Source organism: Xiphophorus couchianus, chromosome 22, assembly GCF_001444195.1.
Source record: "Xiphophorus couchianus chromosome 22, X_couchianus-1.0, whole genome shotgun sequence".
Lineage (NCBI taxonomy): Eukaryota > Metazoa > Chordata > Actinopteri > Cyprinodontiformes > Poeciliidae > Xiphophorus > Xiphophorus couchianus.
The window spans coordinates 2,346,627-2,368,283 of record NC_040249.1 but is presented as its reverse complement, the minus strand read 5'-3'; the positions used below and the strand labels follow the sequence as shown (position 1 = coordinate 2,368,283).

The 21,657-nt window shown below is 41.0% G+C and overlaps 1 protein-coding gene across 7 annotated transcripts in view; it reads right to left on the bottom strand.

Moving 5' to 3' along the window:
* Window positions 1-15,105, bottom strand: part of ehbp1 (EH domain binding protein 1) — a 164,448-nt gene extending 149,343 nt beyond the window's left edge. For 6 of the 7 annotated variants that reach the window (XM_028006481.1, XM_028006484.1, XM_028006483.1 and 3 more), the window contains exons 1-4: window positions 14,677-15,051; window positions 13,687-14,156; window positions 1,263-1,320; window positions 633-728 (exon numbers count right to left, since the gene is read on the bottom strand). In XM_028006481.1, the coding sequence (XP_027862282.1) occupies window positions 633-728; window positions 1,263-1,320; window positions 13,687-13,790 (258 nt within the window). In that variant the 5' untranslated portion in view covers window positions 13,791-14,156; window positions 14,677-15,051. Of the gene's footprint in view, window positions 1-632; window positions 729-1,262; window positions 1,321-13,686; window positions 14,157-14,676 lie in introns of all 7 variants that reach the window. The other variant, XM_028006482.1, reaches the window with a different exon arrangement.
* Between the last annotated feature and the right edge of the window lie 6,552 nt (window positions 15,106-21,657).

The following is a 21,657-nucleotide window of genomic DNA, read 5'->3' as shown; positions in this document are numbered from 1 at the left end:
GGTTTGAGTTAATTTGCTGATCCAACCCTGTTTTCTTTTTTTAGTGAGAATGAAATGACCCCATAGATGCATTTCATGCGCTTCGATGCACGGAGGTTAAATCCTTGCAGCTTTTCTCAAAATGCTGATATTTCACATATATTAAAGGGCTCATTTGAATTCATCAAGCGATTAATTGATTTATTTCTTATTGTGACAGGCTCATATCAAAGTGTCCACTTCAGTTTAATCGCATGAAAATATGCAATAAAACAGTCACAAAAATGTGAGGGTGTACTTACTTTTGTGAGATATTGTATTATGCTTCTCCAATAAAATCTGTATTTATTCACAGGCTTATTTGACAATGTTACCAGCGGTACCGATAAATGTTGTCAGCACTGAAAGTGTTCATGTTGGGCAGAACTGGTGAGGGCTAAGAAATGAAACAGGACACGGCACAGTGAGCTGGTTCTGTCAGCACAGAGGCTCTGGCATGTTTAGGTAAGCCTGGAACGTACATTAGATTAAGGAATGTCGTCTATAGACAATTGCATGAGCAAATATAAAACAAAAACACTGGTAAAAAATGTACATGTGTAAAAGAAATTTCTCATATTTCCAACTATAGTCTTAACACAACTGTAGCTTACCTTAAACAGAGTAACTGTAATCTCAATGTTCTCTGGTACAGGCCACACTACAACTCCTCTGTATGGGTTTTTGATGCCAGGCTGCCAGCTATGGGACTACAGCGACAGAGAGAGAAGAGAAACAACAATGCCAAGAGGAAATTTGAGATAGGGTTTATATATATATATATACATATATATATATAGTACAGACCAAAAGTTTGGACACACCTTTCTAATTCAATGGGTTTTCTTTATTTTCATGACTATTTATAAGGCAAGAAATCCCACTTATTAACCTGACAGGGCACACCTATGAAGTGAAAACCATTTCAGGTGACTACCTCTTGAAGCTCATCAAGAAAATGCAGAGTGTGTGCAAAGCAGTAATCACAGCAAAAGGTTGCTACTTTGAAGAAACTAGAATATAAGGGGTATTTTCAGTTGTTTTACACTTTTTTGTTTAGTGCATATTTCCACATGTGTTATTCATAGTTTTGATGCCTTCAGTGTGAATCTACAATGTCAATAGTCATGAAAATAAAGGAAACTCATTGAATTAAAAGGTGTGTCCAAACTTTTGGTCTCTACTGTATATATATACTGTATATATAGTATTTAAATGCCATTTAAAACATATAAATCACTAACCTTAGAGGATTTCCGACGACTTCTGCGTGTCCAAACCACCACCAATTTATCTGGTTGCCTGTGAAAAAAAAGGGAGGATTAGTGTAAAAGAAAAAAGATTTATTTTATCTTTGGATTTTAGAGCATAAAACTGTATCGAGTCTTTAACGTAAACGCTAACATACAACAGAAGCAGACCCTGAACTACACTTTCAATTAAGAACATACAGTGCTCTGCAAAAGTATTCATGCCCGTTTGAACTTTTTTTTTAGGACCAGAATAACACTAACTGACTATCTCGGATCTTTCCATAGTTTATTTTGAAACTTAAGTAGGACAATGTGCTGCTTTCAGGTGGGCTCACAGCTTATTATTTTCCCCCCAAAACCATAAAAAGTAGTTCCAACAAAGTCCTTTACCACCATCCTTCATTTTATATAACCAGGTGGTGCTAATAAATCTTGCTTTTAAAAGCTGTATTTATTATCCCATTTTCCAGCTGCTGGTCCACATGAGAGTTCAGCTGATCGGGATTGTGAAACGTTCACAAGCAGTGCCGGTTGTTTAAAATAAGTCTTATCAAATTAGATTAAATAATATTGGAGTATCTATTTTGCAGAGATACTGGGATAAATAATATGTATAGATAAACTTTTACCATGCAGTGAAAGTGTTCTCACAAAAAGAAAAATGAAAATCAAAAACACTGAATGAAACAAGAGAACAATAAGAAAGTGCGGAGGTACTTTTATTGCAGCATGTTGCGTTTTATAGATGCATTATTGTACTTTTTCTATCATCTCAATTCAAAATGAATTAGAACCAGGGTTTGTTAAAGAGTGATTCAGTTACATACACGATGTTACATTGGGAATGCAGACATTGGGCCGTGCATGAGCAAAGGAAAGTCAGAGCGGCGAGCAGGCACGGACCAGGTGTTGATCAAGTGTGTGAGATTTAACCACATCCATGACAAATTACTTTTTGTTCACAAGGATGTATGCGCTCACATCAGACTCCATGTACGCTCAGGTTAGGGACTCAAAAATAATGCCATAATTATCAGAGGCGCAATATGGAAGAATCACAAAATCTGATGGAAAAGTGAGGGTGTTTTACCACTTCACTCCGCTACAGATGCAACACACACAGCTTGGGAAGTTTCATTGCTCCATGTCAGAGCACTGGTAATGATTGTTGGATGGCTCAGGCCTCAGGTTTACATATTATCTTCATCTGCACTGCATCCACCCTGTTAATCTGACTAGCTAAGCCTACTTGACAGTAGTAAACCACATCGACATGAACATGAATACCTGAACAATGGGCAATATCTCCAACTGGTTTAGAGACTTTTTCCTCCTTGAAAGACTGGTAGCACTGGTGAAACCTCACTTTTTTCTTATTTACTGCTCTACTGAGAAATTAGGTCAGTCACATTTGCAAAGAAATTGGTCAAGCTTGTGAAAAACTTTAAAAGTAGGATATCTCTTGGCCGCCTTCTTGCCCCCTTATTAATGAATGCCACATTTGTAATGTGAGTGACAAGTAATTGAGTTGGCAGATTCTTCCACCTGAGCTTTGAATCTTTGTAACTTCTCCAGATTTACAACGGGCCTCTTCAGTTTCTCTGATAAAAGCTCTCCATCATGCCTGGCCTGTCAGTTAATGTGGATGGACATGTTTTTGTAAGTCTGCAGTTGTCTGTCCATATTCAGATGATAGACTGAACAAAGCTCTGCGGTGTATGAGGTATTAAATATTGTCTAATACTCTAATCCTGTTTTAAACTTCCTCGGGACTTTGTCCTCGTCCTATCTAATGTGTTCCTCGATCTTCATGGAGCGGTTTGTTTCCCAATGTTCTCTATAAGGCCTTCACTGAAACACGGCCCCTTCAGTGATGCAACCGTAATACCGCAAGTATCACTTTTAAGAAAAATAACTATTGCCAGGTGAATTTACTGCATCTACATGAACCCTTAAGTCATCAACTCTCAAAGGCAAACACCAAAGCAGCCGTTATGGAAAACAATGAGACAGTGTACCAGAGACAGAACACAGAAAGGAGAGCGAGCAACAGCAAAATGACAACACAAGGAGAATGACAAAACAATTTCAGCCTTGAGGAGAAGCTCTTCACAGAGAAACTATTGTTCAGCGACAAATGCTATCTCAAAGCGTAGACACAAACAAATAGCCACTCGGTTTCCCTCTGTGCAGCATTTGCTGTGTGCTATGAGAAAAATGTAAACCATTTGTCTGACGGCTAAATGATTTCACATAATTTCTGAGTTTCTCTCCAACTTCAACACTGCAAAGTCCTGAGAAAGTCCTATCAGTAGCAACTCTCAGAAAACCTCACTCCCTTGGGTTGCTTTGAACCCACCACTCCCAGATGGGCATGTCCTGCAACGGTGTGTCCTTTGGTAAGTGAACCCAGAATCATAAAACCAGTGAGTGAGGATAATGATGGCGAACAGCTCGGATAAACCTCTATATTAACCTCTAGATTACAGCTTCCGGCATCTCAGCTTTCTGTCTGCATCCGGGGTTTCTACAATGTTCACCAACTCAAAAACACTTTGTAAGACCATTATGAATAAAATGTAACATCTATGTCACAACAAAAGTTTACAAAAAATGTTTTTTCTTTTCAGGGGATCAAAGCTGTAAAAATTCTGGGTCTTTTTGTGGCTCTTGGCATCAGCTTTGTGCTGTATGTATGGCTCTCTACAGCCTTAACCCTCACAGTGCCAAGCTTTTTTTGCACAGAATGTAAACAGCATTGTATAAGTTGGCAACAGAAGCGAGCAAATGGCAAAGACGAACATTGTCCAGTCAACTGTTGATAAAATGACAGCTAGCTAAGCTAGCTAGCATTAACAGCAGAATGCAGTGAATGAAGATGTCTAAGTACAATTCAAAGTCTTACCTGACAGAAAAGTCCTGCAAAAAAACCTCCATGGAATATGAGATTAAATAGTCCTACCACGACAAAATTTAAGAGCTCCAATTAATGCATTTAAGGCCAACTTAAAATGTCTTGAAGTCATTAAATAAAATATAAGATCCTAATTTTAGATTTCTGAATTTAAGACTTTCAGTTCAATTCCATGCTTTTTGTTCTGAGTGACATTATGCTTTATTATGTGTAGAATACTTAATTGCACTTTCTGAACCATTTGAAAGGTTAGTGGCCTTTTACTTTATTTTTTTTTTGCATGTTTGAACAAGGTAGTCGACCTATTATTTTTGACAGTTTCTGTCTTTTAAATATTTATTTTACATTGACTATTGTACTTTTAAGTGCACTGTACTGAACAAATTAAAGTTATGTTGTTGTTTTTTTTACATGTTTGGCCAAGCTTGTGAAGCTATTGGTGTCTTTAAATGGGCTGCACTGGTGCAGAGTTGGCAAATAAATTTGTAATTCAGTACATTTATGTCTGCATTGTTGTTGTTTTTTGTTTTTAAATGAACATTTAAGTTAATTCAGCACTGTTTTTCTGTGCTGAATACTAATACTAAACCTCAGATATTGGTATAAGAAGTGGAAAAAGTGGATCAGTGCACCCCATGCTAAAACACAACTGTCACTTGGCTTTAGATTGCTTTTAATTGCCTTTGACTACAAAGGCAATTAAAAGTCCATGGAGAGCTCTTTTACAATTGCTGGGTAGTTTATGAATTTGGGGGAAGGACACTGTGGTAGGAAGAGCCAAAACCATGAGGGGTTGGTCTGGTTGGTGTTCAAATTATCATCCAGATCGGGGCTGCTGTGGTGGCGCAGGGGTTTAGCACGCCCTACGCGGACGTTGCGGGTTCGACTCCCGGTCCCGGCAACCTTTGCCGCATGTCTTCCCCCCCTCTTCTCGCCCTCTTTCCTGTCTGTCTACTGTCGCAAAAAATACAAGCCACTAGCGCCACAAAAAAAAAAAAAATCATCCAGATCTAGGTTTCATAGTATCGAATGTCCTGAGTTGATCTGCACTTCACATCCAAGTGGCTTTAATCCTCTGGCTGATCCAATGTGCATAAGGGTCAGAGAAAAGATGTCCAATAACTTGGAAAAAGGTCGAAAACAAGTTGCGGGTTTTACTCAAATAATTAGATTGACTTTAAAATATAAGAAATATGGTTTAATAATTTATTCACATAAAATAACTAATGTATTTTATTTATTTTTAAAAATATTACCAATATCGGCCGATACAAAATGTTACATTTCTGACATCGACCGATACTGATGTTAGTGCCGAGACATCATTCATCCCTAAAAATATATAAAGTATTGCATACTGGAAAACAATTGATCCTGGAACCAGCTAGCTAACAGCACTGTGGATGACTAATACTGCAGAGGTCACAATTGTCACAGGACACCAGATTTGTTGTTGCTCCAAAGTCTAAAAAGACTCAAATGCAGTGTCAAAAGTTTCATCCAAAATTCCTTCACAACCAAAAACCTCAACTCTGTGCTATCACCTGGCAAGGTTACCATCTGCTGGTGCCAAAAAACCTGTGCTGAAGAATCCGTCAAGGCCGTCAGATTTGAGTAAAATAAAGAGCCACGTCGAGCGTTTGGCAGGGAGAAAATTATCTGGCAGACGATCCTATGAACGCCTGCCAAGGCGAACACATGCTCAACAGAACGTAACATGTCAAAGCCTGACGGTCGCTGGTAACCTCCAACGAAACAATAAGTCATCCAGTGGTATGAGGAAACTAAGGAATTTACTATGCGCACACATTCGGATTTTGCAACATAGGGGGAAAAAAATAAAGGAGCAGGTAGAGATTCAGCGTTTTGCTAAGAGCATCCAAAGAAACCTCAAATGTTGAAATATAACACCGCACGTTAAGAATGTCTCCATTTTTACTGGCTCTGAAATTATAATGGAGCTTATGAGAACCTCTTTCTCTTCACAGTTCTTTACCAGAGACAGTTAGAGAATATTTACTACATAAATTAGGGATTTTAATTAGATGTCATCAAACTGAAGTTGAACGTTGCACAAAGCCCAAAAATCCACTCTTTGCATTTTAAAATGATATAATATGATGTCTATAAGTTGGCTGACAAAAATTTAACTGTTGAAAGTCTTGTAAAAGTAACAAAACATTCATATTTTTAAAAATGTTTTGATTATTCAATGACAGGCCCTCTCCATGCGATCACTGCCAAGAGAAAATAGAATAATCCTCAAAGTGCATTTGATTTATTCACATAACTGCATGCAACCAGAAAGAGACTAAAATCAATCACAGAAAACCATCAACTGTAAGACTCCTAAAGAAAATGCCCAAGTTATCATTAAAAATTTTATTTATTGAGGGGTAGAAATTAGCATTTAAATGCAAGTAAATTTCATGAACCCAGAAGGCAAAGAGGCCAATTTGCAATTTGAACAGATTTGTAGCATTCAGTTCCTAAAACTTGTTGGGGGCAGCAATGCACCCGAGCTGCTGTCACACTGCAGAAGAGAGACTGTATTGAAATACAGCATTACTCTGGTAATGCCGTAGTTTGTCAGTGGTTTGTGGAAAAACCACTAAACGTCTGCAAAAAGTGCCGAGGGATGAACATAAATTATATTTCGAGTATTTCAAGTATGTCTTTTTTACAGTATTAAGAATGGATAATCAAAGGATATATCAATTAGCAAATGGGCTTGGTTTTTTATTTTATTTTACCGACAGAACACAGTGATTTGGTACAAATACAGCTTGTTTCAAACTTACACACCCGGGCGTGCCGTGGTGGCATAGCGGTTAGCGCGACCCGTATTTGGAGGCCTTCAGTCCTCGACACGGCCGTCGCGGGTTCGACTCCCAGACCAGACGACATTTGCCGCATGTCTTCCCCCTTCTACTTCCCTGTTTCCTGTCAGCCTACTATCATATAAGGGACATTAGAGCCCACAAAAGACCCCTGGAGGGGTAAAAAAAAACAAAAAAAAACTTACACACCCAAAAAAAAAAAAAAAGTGTCTCGCAAAGGTTTTGAGTTAGCGAGGTAAAAATCAGCCCCTTGTTCTACGCTTTGCTTCGTACAGAGGGTCTGGTCCCTTGGCTTTTTAAAATTTATTTCTTGCTGGAGGCGTGGACGCAAAGTTTTAAATGTTGCCCAACAGCTAACATTTGTCTATTAGCAACAAATGTTACCGCAATTTCCGGTTAGCTAAAAAAAGCTTACTGGAAATTGCCTGCTTTGTAAACAATAGTTCTCCACTATAGAAAAGTACCATTGTTAATGTTAATTCAATATTTAGAAGTGTGGCCAGCATAGACTGAACAGCTTCATTCACTTTCTCTGTTGCCATTGTTAAAACTATATGCAGACTTCAATTCTAAAAAATTTCCGTCTGTTCGCCGATAAGAAATTCAACCGAAGAAATCCAAATCAATGGAGAAAGCCATTGATTTGCCATCGATGATGAGAATCGAATGGAATTGCACAGGAAGACAATGGTCAAGCTAGTTTTGAGTTTTTGGTACAAAATTTTATTCAACCAGCAACAGTGGCTAGTTCCATCCATCCATCCATCTTCTTCCGCTTATCCGAGGTCGGGTCGCGGGGGTAGCAGCTTCAGAAGGGAGGCCCAGACTTCCCTCTCCCCAGCCACTTCTTCCAGCTCCTCCGGGGGAATCCCGAGGCGTTCCCAGGCCAGCAGAGAGACATAGTCCCTCCAGCGTGTCCTGGGTCTTCCCCGGGGCCTCCTCCCGGTGGGACGTGCCCGGAACACCTCACCAGGGAGGCGTCCAGGAGGCATCCTGACCAGATGCCCAAGCCACCTCAACTGGCTCCTCTCGATGTGAAGGAGCAGCGGCTCTACTCTGAGTCCCTCCCGGATGACTGAGCTTCTCACCCTATCTCTAAGGGAGAGCCCAGCCACCCTACGGAGAAAACCCATTTCGGCCGCTTGTATCCGCGATCTCGTTCTTTCGGTCATGACCCAAAGCTCATGACCATAGATGAGGGTGGGAACGTAGATCGACCGGTAAATCGAGAGCTTCGCTTTTTGGCTCAGCTCTCTCTTCACCACGACGGACCGGTACAGCGCCCGCTTGACAGCAGACGCTGCGCCAATCCGCCTGTCGATCTCCCGCTCCCTTCTTCCCCCATTCGTGAACAAGATCCCGAGATACTTAAACTCCTCCACTTGGGGCAGGACACCCCCCCTGACCCGGAGAAGGCACTCTACCCTTTTCCGGCTCAAGACCATGGCCTCGGATTTGGAGGCACTGATCCCCATCCCGGCCGCTTCACACTCGGCTGCGAACCGATCCAGCGAGAGCTGCAGATCACGATCTGATGAAGCCAAAAGGACCACATCGTCTGCGAAAAGCAGAGATGAGATCCTAAGGCCACCAAATCGGATCCCCTCAACACCTTGGCTGCGCCTAGAAATTCTGTCCATGAAAGTGATGAACAGAATCGGTGACAAAGGGCAGCCCTGGCGGAGTCCAACTCTCACCGGAAACGAGCCCGACTTACTGCCGGCAATGCGGACCAGACTCTGACACCGGTCATACAGGGACCTGACAGCCCGTATCAAAGGGCCCGGTGCCCCATACTCCCGGAGAACCCCCCACAGGGCTCCCCGAGGGACGCGGTCGAACGCCTTCTCCAAGTCCACAAAACACATGTAGACTGGTTGGGCGAACTCCCATGCACCCTCCAGGACCCTGCTGAGGGTGTAGAGCTGGTCCAGTGTTCCACGACCAGGACGAAAACCACACTGCTCTTCCTGAATCCGAGGTTCGACTATCCGACGGACCCTCCTCTCCAGGACCCCTGAATAGACCTTGCCAGGGAGGCTTAAGAGTGTGACCCCTCTATAATTGGAGCACACCCTCCGGTCCCCCTTTTGAACAGGGGGACCACCACCCCAGTCTGCCAATCCAGGGGAACTGCCCCCGATGTCCATGCGATATTGCAGAGTCGCGTCAACCAACACAACCCTACAACATCCAGAGCCTTAAGGAACTCCGGGCGGATCTCATCCACCCCCGGGGCCCTGCCACCGAGGAGCTTTTTAACCACCTCGGCGACCTCGCCCCCAGAGATTGGAGAGCCCAACCCAGAGTCCCCAGGCTCCGCTTCCTCAGTGGAAGGCATGTTGGTGGGATTGAGGAGGTCTTCGAAGTACTCTGCCCACCGGCCCACAACGTCCCGAGTAGAGGTCAGCAGCACACCATCCCCACTATAAACAGTGTTGGTGCTGCACCGCTTCCCCCCCCTGAGACGCCGGATGGTGGACCAGAATCGCCTCGAAGCCGTGCGGAAGTCTTTCTCCATGGCCTCTCCAAACTCCTCCCACACCCGAGTTTTTGCCTCAGCAACCGCCCGAGCCGCACGCCGCTTCGCCCGCCGGTACCCATCAGCTGCTTCCGGAGTCCCACAGGCCAAAAAGGCTCGATAGGACTCCTTCTTCAGCCTGACGGCATCCCTCACCGAAGGTGTCCACCAACGGGTTCGAGGGTTGCCGCCGCGACAGGCACCGACAACCTTGCGGCCACAGCTCCGATCGGCCGCCTCGACAATGGAGGCACGGAACACGGTCCACTCAGACTCCATGTCCTCCACCTCCCCCGGGACGTGTTCGAAGTTTTGCCGGAGATGGGAGTTAAAGCTCCGTCTCACAGGGGATTCCGCCAGACGTTCCCAGCAGACCCTCACAACACGTTTGGGCCTGCCAGGTCTGACCGGCTTTCGCCCCCACCACCGGAGCCAACTCACCACCAGGTAGTGGTCAGTGGACAGCTCCGCACCTCTCTTCACCCGAGTGTCCAAGACATACGGCCGCAGATCCGATGAAACGATGACAAAGTCGATCATCGAACTGCGGCCTAGGGTGTCCTGGTGCCAAGTGCACATATGGACACTTGGCATAACAGTGGCTAGTTAAAAACACAAATTGTCACTCCTCAATGTAATCCTCTGCTTCTTTATTTCTTTTACTAACATTTTAGAATCCAACTTATTGCAGGTGGTGGTTGAACACTAAGGGCACTTAATTTCAGAGGCAAACAAAGAACTGTGAATCTGATCAGACTAAAGCAGGGTACAGAGAACAGAGATAAACAAAAGTTTCTTCTTCAAAACTAAATATGGCAGGAATTCCCACAGAAAGTTTTATTTCATTAGCAGCATGAAGCAAAACTACAAAAAAACTACAAAAAACTAAAATAATCATAGTTTCCAGATAAATGACCTGAAACTTGCAGTGAAACAACTTATTAGCCAACCTGATTAATCCCTCATAAAAACGTTATCGATAAATGACAGGTATGAAAGGAAATGAATACTTGGCAACAATGCAGGCTTCTGCTGTGACACGACTCTTTCCACGTAATTATCCCTGCAAAAGACGAACCCACTCTCTGACTCTGCTGCATTACCACAATGAACATAATCAACCTTGCTCAAGCAGGTATTAACTTTAAGTATCTATAAAAACTCAAGGACTAACTGAATTAGTCCTGCTGAACGGCTCTATTCATCCGAGCACAAGCTAAACTCATATGGCTTCGGGTGACAAGTGGCTGTCACCTGGAGCATTCCCAATTATAAACGCTTCTCTTTTACTCATCATGTCAGGTGTTCTCTACAATTCTTCACACAATCTAATTAGTTTTTCAGTGTATGAACTAGAGTCTAATATTGTTGAGAATTTATTGTGAAAACTTTTTCATGATAAGAATTTAGATTTATCATTGTCATAATAAATTTCATTTATTGGTGGCAAATTAAAAAAAACAAACAATAGGATAAATTCTAAGTCCATATCACACACCCCTAATATGAAGGCTGGACGCGATTGGACTTTTACAAACCGGAATATTTTTTTTTTTTCCCCCCCAGTTTTTGACTCCAGAAATTAAAGGGTTGTGCTATTTTTCAGGATTTAAGAACTACTAAAGCTGAAGTGCACACATTTGTAATGGAAACGCAGCCTGTGTGTCACAGCAGCTACAGTCCCACAAACACAAAAACTGCTCTTGAAAAACATTCCCATTCTTAATGCGCTTCTTTAGAACAGCAGACACATAAAGAAGTGTGATTTGTATCTCTAAAATGCACGCAGTACGTTCAAATGTATTGGTATTTATTGACATTTTCATTGAACAGGCAGTGGGGAAAATAGTAAAACTATCAATTCCAAAAATAAGGACGCACTTTTTTTTTACATCATTAATTGGAGTTTATGTTTTAAAAAGTAGTCAAGAACAGCTGCATAAAATCATTATACTTCATTGTTACAGTTAGAAAATTATTAGACGAAAACAACGTTCAGAATGCACACAATCACAAAAAACTAAAAAAAACACTTCTTAGATCTCACAGCAACAACATGTAGTGCTGATTACGTACTGGGGGCCACCCACCCTTTGCTCTGGTAAGAGATGTACATTTTTCTCATTCCATTCTCCAACACGTTAACATCTGTCCCAGGTCGAAGCTGTGCGCAGCCGAGTTAGTCACGCCTACAGCAACCCACTTGAAAATCTGTGTCTGCAGGCTACATCTTTCTTTTACAAGCCCCGGCTTCTCCCTCACTGCAGGACACGGGGCTGCAGGCGGAACCGTAACACGCAGCTCCCATTCTGCCCTCTGTTATCTCTGCCTGTCTGGACTGACTTTCAGTCCTCATGTGTATAAACTACATAACTCTCACCAAACAGCTGAGTCGTAGACATCTAAACAGCAGGGCTGAAACAATTAACTTAATCGTGATTAATCAATTGTTGAAATAATGGTTAACCAATTTAGACGTCGATTAATCATTAACTAGAGTATACAAACTCTAAAAATGGCCATTTGTTGAAAGAACGCAACACTGTCAGGACAATAATTAAGCCACAACATTTTGTTTTTAAGATTTAAAAACAACTTCCTTGTCTGTAAATGCACTCTACCCAGAACTCCTAAAGTGGCAATATTAGCTTCACTTGGTTCAAATTCTGCAAAATAAACTCCTATTAAGCTGCTTTTGCTATCCAATTATGATTTGAAAAAAATAAACAGGTTAGTGGACAGTAGCTTTTTTAGCTGAAGATGCATCCTTTGCTACAAATGATCAACCATACACTAAGGAAATGCTACATTATTTCATTTTAGGCAATGAAATGTATTACATTTTTTAAAAGGACTGAATTATTCGTTTATTTGCATCTTTAAATATATTTCTAATAGTGTGTAAAAAAAAAAAAACAACAACACTTAAGTGGCTAACTCAAAAAATCTGCAAAATGTGCCAATTTTTTTAGCCTATTGATTGTCAGACTAATCAATAGAATACTCCAATAGATTTTTTTAACACATGAATCTTTTGTAGGGTTGGGCAATATGGCCTAAAATTAATATCATGATATCTGGAGCAGCTCACCTTGAGAACAATAAATGAACAGTAACACAAAGGATCTTAAAGGGACATGAGCATAGCTTACCTGTACACAGCCAAAAAAAGAAATATATATATATATATTTTTTAAAACACCAAAAATACCAACAAAGGTAAAATGACGTTGGTCACTGTCATAAATTTTGGTGCCTGTTAGTTTTCGGTTTATCGCCCAGGCCTAATCATTTCCTAGAAAGTATCTAGTGTCAAAGCACCTTCCATTCAGGATGTGGAAGAGTAGTCACCAAGTCCAGCTACCGCCACAATATCCAAGTGTCCTTTGATGCCACATGGCTCAGTGATAGAGCAAGCAAACCATATACAGACTCTATAGTCCTCAACATAGTGGTCCCATTCCTGACCTTGGACAAGTGGCTGCATGTCTTCCCATTCTTCCTGTCCATTTAATGTTGAATCAAGGCCAGTAGAGCCATAGAAACCTTTGAAAAGTCCCTTTTGATAAGAAAACTTACTCCACTCCAAGCTCCAAATCAGTGTTCAAACAAAAAAAATATGGTGGGAACATTGAATAACAAAGCTCTCATATTAGTTTGATATTCCACTGCTATAAAGATTAATACATGCAATAAACACTCAGAAATTGACAAATTTAGAATCTATTTATTCTATTTTTCTGCTAAATTATCATGTATAGCACTTTCACATGAGCCAGAATAACTGTTTCAAATAAAGATTGCGTTCTATATTTTCATTATTTAAGTTTAAGGATTATCATGAAACAATAGTACTAATATTCAATGTTTTGTTGTGAGATCTTCATACTGGTGTGTGCCCAGACTGACTGAGAAATCACAACTAAATTCAACAGGAAAAAAAAAAAAACAACAATTTCACAAGGTCAGGCTCCTCCCAACAAAAGATATGTCTGCACTCTAAGAAAATTGTTCTCATGTGTGTGTGTGTATATGTGGGCGCGGGTGTTGGTGTGTGTGTGTTATGGCCACCAGAAGTGAACTCAGCTTTCCTTTAAAGAGTTTTCATTGTGTTTCAGTGCCAGCGCTGTCATTACTCACCATTTCTTTGTGCATTCTACCATCAGCTCCTGATATGAAGCCACAAACTGGAATTTGGAGGCATGCTTCCCCACACGTTGCAGTCTCTTCCACACTGAGGCCATAATTCTATAGGAACTGATAGTTTCTATGAGGTTTTACAGCCCCTGGATTTCCTTAACAAAAATTTAAAATAAATAAAAGTCACACTAATGTTTACATGTCTCCAAGCATGTCCAACCTGGATAGGCACATACTTAATGTTCCACTGGAAAGGCGTGAAGAAAAAAAAAAGGTTGAGGTCCGGCAGCGGGGAGTGAGAACTACAAACTGCTGAATGAATCCAAATGTAAGCACATGGTGTCTCTGAGGTATTCCAGGTGTGATTTAAAGGTGGGAATGATCCTGAGAGGGAAAGAACTCCATAAATTCAATCGGCATGATGAGTAATCCATTGGGTATGAATATCATGTCTCCATCAGATGATCTTCCTGCAAAAGAAAAAAAAAAAAAAAGGGTCGGGCTTTAGAGCCAAGGCAATTTGGTGTAATCTGGATGACTTCTACAAATCCCACAAAGTGAATTAAAGAAACTGTTTCCTTCCCAGTTACAAAGATGCTTGGAGTGAGAATGACATTGCACGTGTCACAATACACAAGCTTTTCGACAACCAGCAGCGTAAAGCACTTCAAGTGTAAGAATGTGTTTGAGAGCGCTGTTGGGGGGGCTAAGTATTCACTGGCGCACCAAAAAAAAACTTGGAGTGTTAATATATATGTACCAAGGCAGTAAACAGAGACGCAGTGACATCACTCTAAAACGAGTCGAGTTACACGACTTGCCCACGAACGCTACACTGACGGACTCTATCCAAAACTGGGATTCGTGGAAACATTCTGGAGACATGTATGATATTTAATGGAATGTTTCTGAATCCAGGGAATAGTCTGAGCCGCTGCATTCCGCTAAGCAGGACCATTTAGGCTCCAGGACCACTCAGTAAACACTCACCTTACATTGATATCCGACGCTTTTCAAGCACAGCTAAGCTTAGTGACGGAGATGGCGAGATGCCTGCTACAAACTAGCAGCCGGAGCGCAGCAGCCTTTGCTAATTATCTTACCAGCAAAGCAAGCCATAGTTGTAGCTAGCCGCGCTAGCAGCAGCGGCTAGCTGTATCACAACACGGCACCTTTTACTGCGCCGGTCATCTCCGAGTCTCAGGACGGAGAAAGGACAGGCATGTGTCCGCGTATATCCCGCTACCACGCAGGGCAAAAGTATTCCGACTTCTTAGAGGGATTCCCACCGATAACTAGTGCCAATAGTTACCGATAGTTTGACTGACCTGCTTCTCTGGCAGCTGGTGAAGGGAGGAGAATTGCACAGAGTTTCTGTCGTCAAAATAAAATTGCTTCCGAACATGTTGCAAGTTATCACTTATCTACTAACGAAACATTAGACATGCAGAAAAAAATATTGTAAATAATTAAATATATTTATCAATAAGTGACGGAATATATAGGGTTTTGTTTTTTCTTTGAATGTTGTAACTACCAGGAAAAAAGTTGTATTTTTTTTTTTTAAGTAAGATCATCCTACTTCCGGTGTGATTTTTCATAGTTGACTTGACGCTGCGTCTCCCCATCATTTCGCCTACCTGGATGGCAGTGGCGCCAGGAAAGAAGGGGCCGGGGGAGTTTGGGGGCCACCCTTATGGGTTGCAGCCCCATTACTCCAACTGTTATCAAAAATGTGATTTTATTTATTAAAGGGAAAATATTCGATCAAACCTAGCATTGTGTGAAAACCTAAAGTTTATTGTGCAGTCCGTGGCACAACTGTTAAAGCATTTCTAATAACTGGAAACAAGTTTTCCACATCACAGTGGGGGAGTTTGATCCACTCTTCTTTGCAACTTTCTTTTAATTCAGCCACATTGGAATTTGATGTTTTAGAATGATAGAGCTTTACTGGTCATGCCACAAAACGTCAATCAAAATTAAAGCCAGACTTTGACTCAGCCACTCAAAAAACTTTATTATTATTATTATTATTATTATTATTATTATTATTATTATTATTATGTCTTAGCATGTCCAACCTGTGTAGACACAGGAAGTCCCCCCACCCCCCAAGTGTGTTGAAAAAAATGTAGGATAAAGTAAATTTTTAATCTAAAACAAGTTTAAAAGTAATGTCATTCTTTATTCGTTTACTTTAATTTACTTTTCATTTATAAAGCTTTTTTATTTTTTGGGAGTGGGTGGAGGGAAAATTCAAGGTCTTTTTGGTGCCCTCTGCTGGTCTGGAGGCCCTATGCTGCAGTTTAGTACGCTCATGGCATGGATACGTGTTTCTTACCTGTCAAATAGATGTAATTTCTGTTGAAGATTGTATTAAAACAAATATATTTGTGTTTCTGAGTATTGAATTAAAGCCCTATGTTTTGTGTTAAGCACTTTATTTTGTGTCTGCTACCGCAAGTAAATTCAACACGCTAGTTGATATAGAATAGCTGATCTAAGCATTTTAAGCGAAGATGAGACTTCCATTTCCTGAATCTGTCTCATTAATAAGTGGGTATTAACCTTATAATTCTGCATGCTGGGAGGTTTTGTTTCCCATATTGGGAGGAAAGGGAACACTCCCCAGCCATCAGAAATCAATACTCCTTCCTGTTTCTCCAAACACACACACACACACACACACACACACACACGCGTACACACAGCACAGAACTTCCCTCAGCCACTCTCAACAACCACAGCCTTGTAAATGGAGAGCAAAAGAAGATGCATGTCTGAGGCCAGGATTGCTGAGTGAAATATAATATGAGTCAGATTCATTTAATCTCAAAAGAAGATTCAGGCATAATAACAGGAAATTGATTTCTTATCCGTGTATCGGTTGCCTGAGGTAACAAGCACCATATGAGACGCTAGATTTCTGTTTCCTGTTTTTATTTATAATCGCACTAAAAACTAAATGTGCAGTCATGTGAATACGTTAGCTCACAGTAAGACAGCCTGCGATTTCCTAAAGTCTTTACACATATAGGCACATAATGTCAGCTTTAACAGTAGTGGGAAAATTCAAGCAATCTAAAGAGAAGAAAAGGGCTGAAGAACTTTTTGAATTTTCTGTAAAATTTTATTTAAAAAAAACAAGAAGCGGCTTAATGTAAGGAATAAATTAATACACTTTAGCATTTATCACCACTTAAACTGATCAAAATAGGCTGTTGAAGTGAAACTGAACGGCAATGCCTTCAGAAAGAGCAGTTTATTGGACTGGTAGGCGATTTAAAAAGGTATCAACAGAACCTGAAATCAGCCAACTCAGATAAGACATGGGTCATGGGTATGTGAGCATTTGCTCTGAAAAAAAAAAAAAAAATTTAAATGTATATTACATATAGCATTTGAATGTCTGCTCAGACATTTTCATTGATATCGTTATTTTTTTCGTTTTTTTTAACGGGGTCGAGATCTGTCCTAAATACAGACAACCAAAATACACAGTAACAATATAGTTACATTTTGTGGGATGTTAAGCATCATTATTGTATTTGTAAGGAATTCAATGCTGTTGTGTACCAGGCTTTGAGTGTTTGAGACAAAACGCTCTTGACAGGAAGCTGTATTTCAGATCAGCCTTTATTCACACATGACTTTGCAAACAATTAAGCAGTTTAGGGTCAGAGCGGATTTGACAGCAGGGGCTCTGCTGGTCCTGCTGCTTCCCAGTGTACATTTCAGCCCCGGCAGATTACAGGGAGACTCCCTCCGTGCATCATGGAATGCTTTGATGTGACAAATGACTCGGTGCTAAATGACGCTTTGTGTGTCTGCCCACCTCTCAGCCAAGGCCTCATTTCAGAAGTAACACAGGGGGGTGAAAGGCCTGCCGATGCCCTTGGTGGAGAAGAACGAGCATCTTATTAAAAGAAAGGGAGGTAAACATATTTTCTCTTTTATTTAGACGTTTAAGTTCCTTTATTGGAAAGAAAAGGAGGCTTATACACACTCGACTTTATCAATTAGCATTTTGTTTTATGTTGAAGTTCTCCCAATAATGTCTGCAGCCATTGCCCACATTTTCGCTTTTCTAGAAAAAGTCTGAACAAATGTTGAACCCAAGTTGAAGCAAGAATCTCTGAGAGAACGTTGGACTTCGACTACAGTTAATGATTGCTAGATCCCCCGCGTTCATATCAGGTCATGTCTTCTGTCGTGAACTAGTCCTGTGAAACGTTCACAGTACTTTTTTGTCTTTGCCCCAGAATTTGTTTTTCTTTTCCCAGAAATCAGCCCATGTTGAGAGTCCGCTTCTCACTTTTTACAGTGTTCCGAACACAAGCTTCTATGTGTTTCAGTATAATTTTGTGCGACAGACCAATGCATAAGGCTGTGCATAATTGTGATATGAAAGAAGTAGGATGAAGAGCATCAAAAAGTCAAAAAGTATTCTGAAGAAAAAAACTGCAGAACTACAAACTTTTCAGGTATATCTCAACCAACTCTGCATTTTTAGGCTGTTTTTTGTTTGGTCTTTTTCCCCTAATAGTTCAAGTTCATATTTAGGACTGTTGTAACTCCAGAACATGATTTAATCTATTCTACTGTAGATCTGCCAGCACAACATGGATAAGAATTGCAGAGTCCAGCAAACTGGGGATGGATTGATGAAGACAGAGAGTGGCCAATTCAGTGGACGGAGTCGTCACAACACTGTGAATGATTGCAATACAACAATGTTTTGTTATGTCAGGACCAGTACAACATACAAGTCCTGACATAATTCTAATTCTGCTTCAAGCTACTCTACATCTTTATACCTAATGGGTCTTCTCTTTAGGGTGTGTACAGTAATTAAAGCTTTTAAGCAACTGGGCAGTGTTTTAAAGTTTTGGGGTGAATTATGGATGTTAAAATGCTCCATATTATCTCTTTAAAGTTAAATGTATAGCATGACCTTAGTCAAAAACATATGAGGTGACATAAAGCTCATCCAATTCGTGAAAATTGGTCACATTGTAAGGCAATAAATAGATTAAAAGGCACAAAAATGGAGAGATCATAAAAAGTGGCTGCCATTCATAAATTAGAGAGGCTAGAGAGAACGTTGAGGACATGTGACCTGTGGCAAGCGTGTCGCTCTGATGGAAGGTGATTATTGGCCCCAGTCTGGAGGTTCCAAGGCATCCTCCGCCTTGTCTGCTGTATTCCTTGGTTTTCATGACGCAATTTGTTCACTAAGGGTCGCTAAGAAACTGATAGGTGACAGAATTATTTGGAATAGATATTATTTTATTTCTTTTTTCATCAGAGCAAAGTAAATATAAATGCAGTCCATCCATCCATCCATCCATCCACCCCTTCCATCCATCCATCCATCCATCCATCTTCTTTTGCTTTGGGTTGCATTGTGGGGGTAGCAACCTAAGAACGGAGGCCCAGACTTCCCTCTCTCCAGCCACTTCTTCCAGCTCTTCCGGGGGAATCCCGAGGCGTTCTCAGGCCAGCCAAGAGACATAGTCCCTCCAGCGTGTCCTGGGTCTTCCCCGGGGCCTCGTCCCAGTGGGACGTGCCCAGAACACCTCACCAGGGAGGCGTCCAGGAGGCATCCTGACCAGATGCCCGAGCCACCTCAACTGGTTCCTCTTGATGTGAAGGAGCAGCGGCTCTACTCTGAGTGTCTCCCGGATGACTGAGCTTCTCTCCTTATCTCTAAGGGAGAGCCCAGACTCTACGAAGAAAACTTGTCCACTTGGATCTGTGACCTTGTTCTTTTGGTCATGACCCAAAGCTCATGACCATCGATGAGGGTAGGAACGTAGATCAACCAGTAAATTGAGAGCTTTGCTTTTTGACTCAGCTTTCTCTTCACCACGACAGACCGGTACAGCGGCCGCTTCACTGCAGACGCTGCGCCAATCCGTCTGTCAATCTTCCGCTCCCTTTTCTTTTTTATGTATGTTTGTCTATTACATAAATCCCAGTGAAATTCATTGAAGTTTCTTGTTACATGACAAAATGTAAAAAAGTTTAACCGGTGGAAATCTTCACACAATCTTCATACATTCAAAACTAAACAAACAGCTTCTTTGCAAAGGTGATTTGAGTTTGTGGATCTTTCTGAGGGCGTAATTCTGCCAAGCGTGATCTTGTCTTTTGCCAACTCTGAAATACAAGGAGAGATTCACACCTAACTTTTGTTTCTTGATCGCACGCCTCTCTAGCTTTGTGGTCAGCCAACAAAAACACGCTCTCCAGGATGGAAGCCAGTTCTCTGAGCGTAGAGTCTCTTGACGTGTCGAGTTGGACCACTTGAAACAACCTGTTGACAAAGCACGGCCCTTCAGATAGAAGCCAAGTGAGCCTGAACCACTTCAGAGGGGCACAGATAGGCAGAAGCCTCACGCTTTTCACTAATGGGAGTAAAAGAAAGGACACGTTTAATTCATTCAATCAGATAGGTGGATTTTATTTGGATTTTATGATGACATAAAATCCCAAAAAATACATCTATGTTTGTGAGTTTAATGTGAAAACATTGAGGAGGTTTGGTTTGGATACTCATGTAAGACATATTGTATTTTGGATACAATGTCTGTCTCAAGCTGCAACCGACTATAATTTCTCAAAACTAGATTGTTGTTTTTGCTCCTTCAACTATCTCAGCTTGTCTCCATGTGGAAAAATGACCGATATGCTTGCAGATGCCAGATCAAAGTCTCTCGTTTTGAAGTTCCTGACTCATGGTAGAGTGTTTGATTCCTATCTGTTACAGGAAACCTCCATGTTTTCAGACGCGTGACTGGATTCAAAGATCAATGAAGGCAGAGGCAAATTCCTCTTAGATTTAAGCGTTAATGCCACGGCTTAGTCAAATATGGCCGAGATTCACAGTCAGTCAATGGACAAGAGTCACCAAACTATTTCATTTTCTAACATTTCTACTAGCTTGTAGAAGAGATCATGGACAGACGACCCTCTTCCTGGTTTAATGTGACTTTAATTTCAGACTGATCTGATAACGGCTAAGTGGAGTGAAAATGGGTTAAAAAAATAATAAAACTGATTCCAGATAGAGCTGCAATAAGGACAACGTTTTTAGTCAACTTATTTTGAAAAATATAGAAAAATAAAATAGATTATAATAAAGTGTGGAGCATATCAAACCACTTAATTAGTGACTGAAAATGTGAGACAAAGGAGAAGTTTAGGCCGTTTCCAGGATTGTTCTGCTTTGTGCCTTTAAAAGTCAGCAGTGCGCACCTCTGCTGTTTCTCTTTGCTCGCTAAGACATGTAGTAGCAGGAAAAGCAAATCATCCATTTTCACTCAACTTAGCTGTTATCAGATCAGCCTGAAATTAAAGTCGCATTAAACCAGGGGAGAGCCTTCACTGTGCACAGACTACTCCACGATCCTAAGTTTCAAGAATTATGGTGGCTGGGTGCTGATTACATATCGTCTGCTAGCTGCTGATAGTGAAAACCAATACCTAACATTTCCACTGCTTGCTGACAGTAAGAGCGGCACAGGGCTGGGTGACAGAGTGGATGGCTATGCTTTATAACAGTTACAAAATAAATGTTTACTCAAGCTTTCGCAGATTAAAATCCCATCCTCTGCTGAGGGTGGCTGGCCTGAATGTCTTTGACTGAAGCTACATAAAGAGGTTCAGTGTCTATATTTTGTATTCCAAATGCAGAGAAAAGATGACAAGAGCTCCGCAATCGTTTGCAATAAATATAAGGCGCAGTGCTTTATATCTGAACTAATTTTCTCACTAAACAAAGGTTATTTTCAGATCAACATTGAAATGAAACATACATGAGAAAGGCGTACAATTAAGACACTCTACAATTTCACCTTGAGAAAAAAAATCAATTTAATCAACACTGACGCTACAATGAAAAAATATTTTAATAACAATCTGCTTCTAAAAATGTAAAACTGGATAAATGTGTTTTGGAGATGC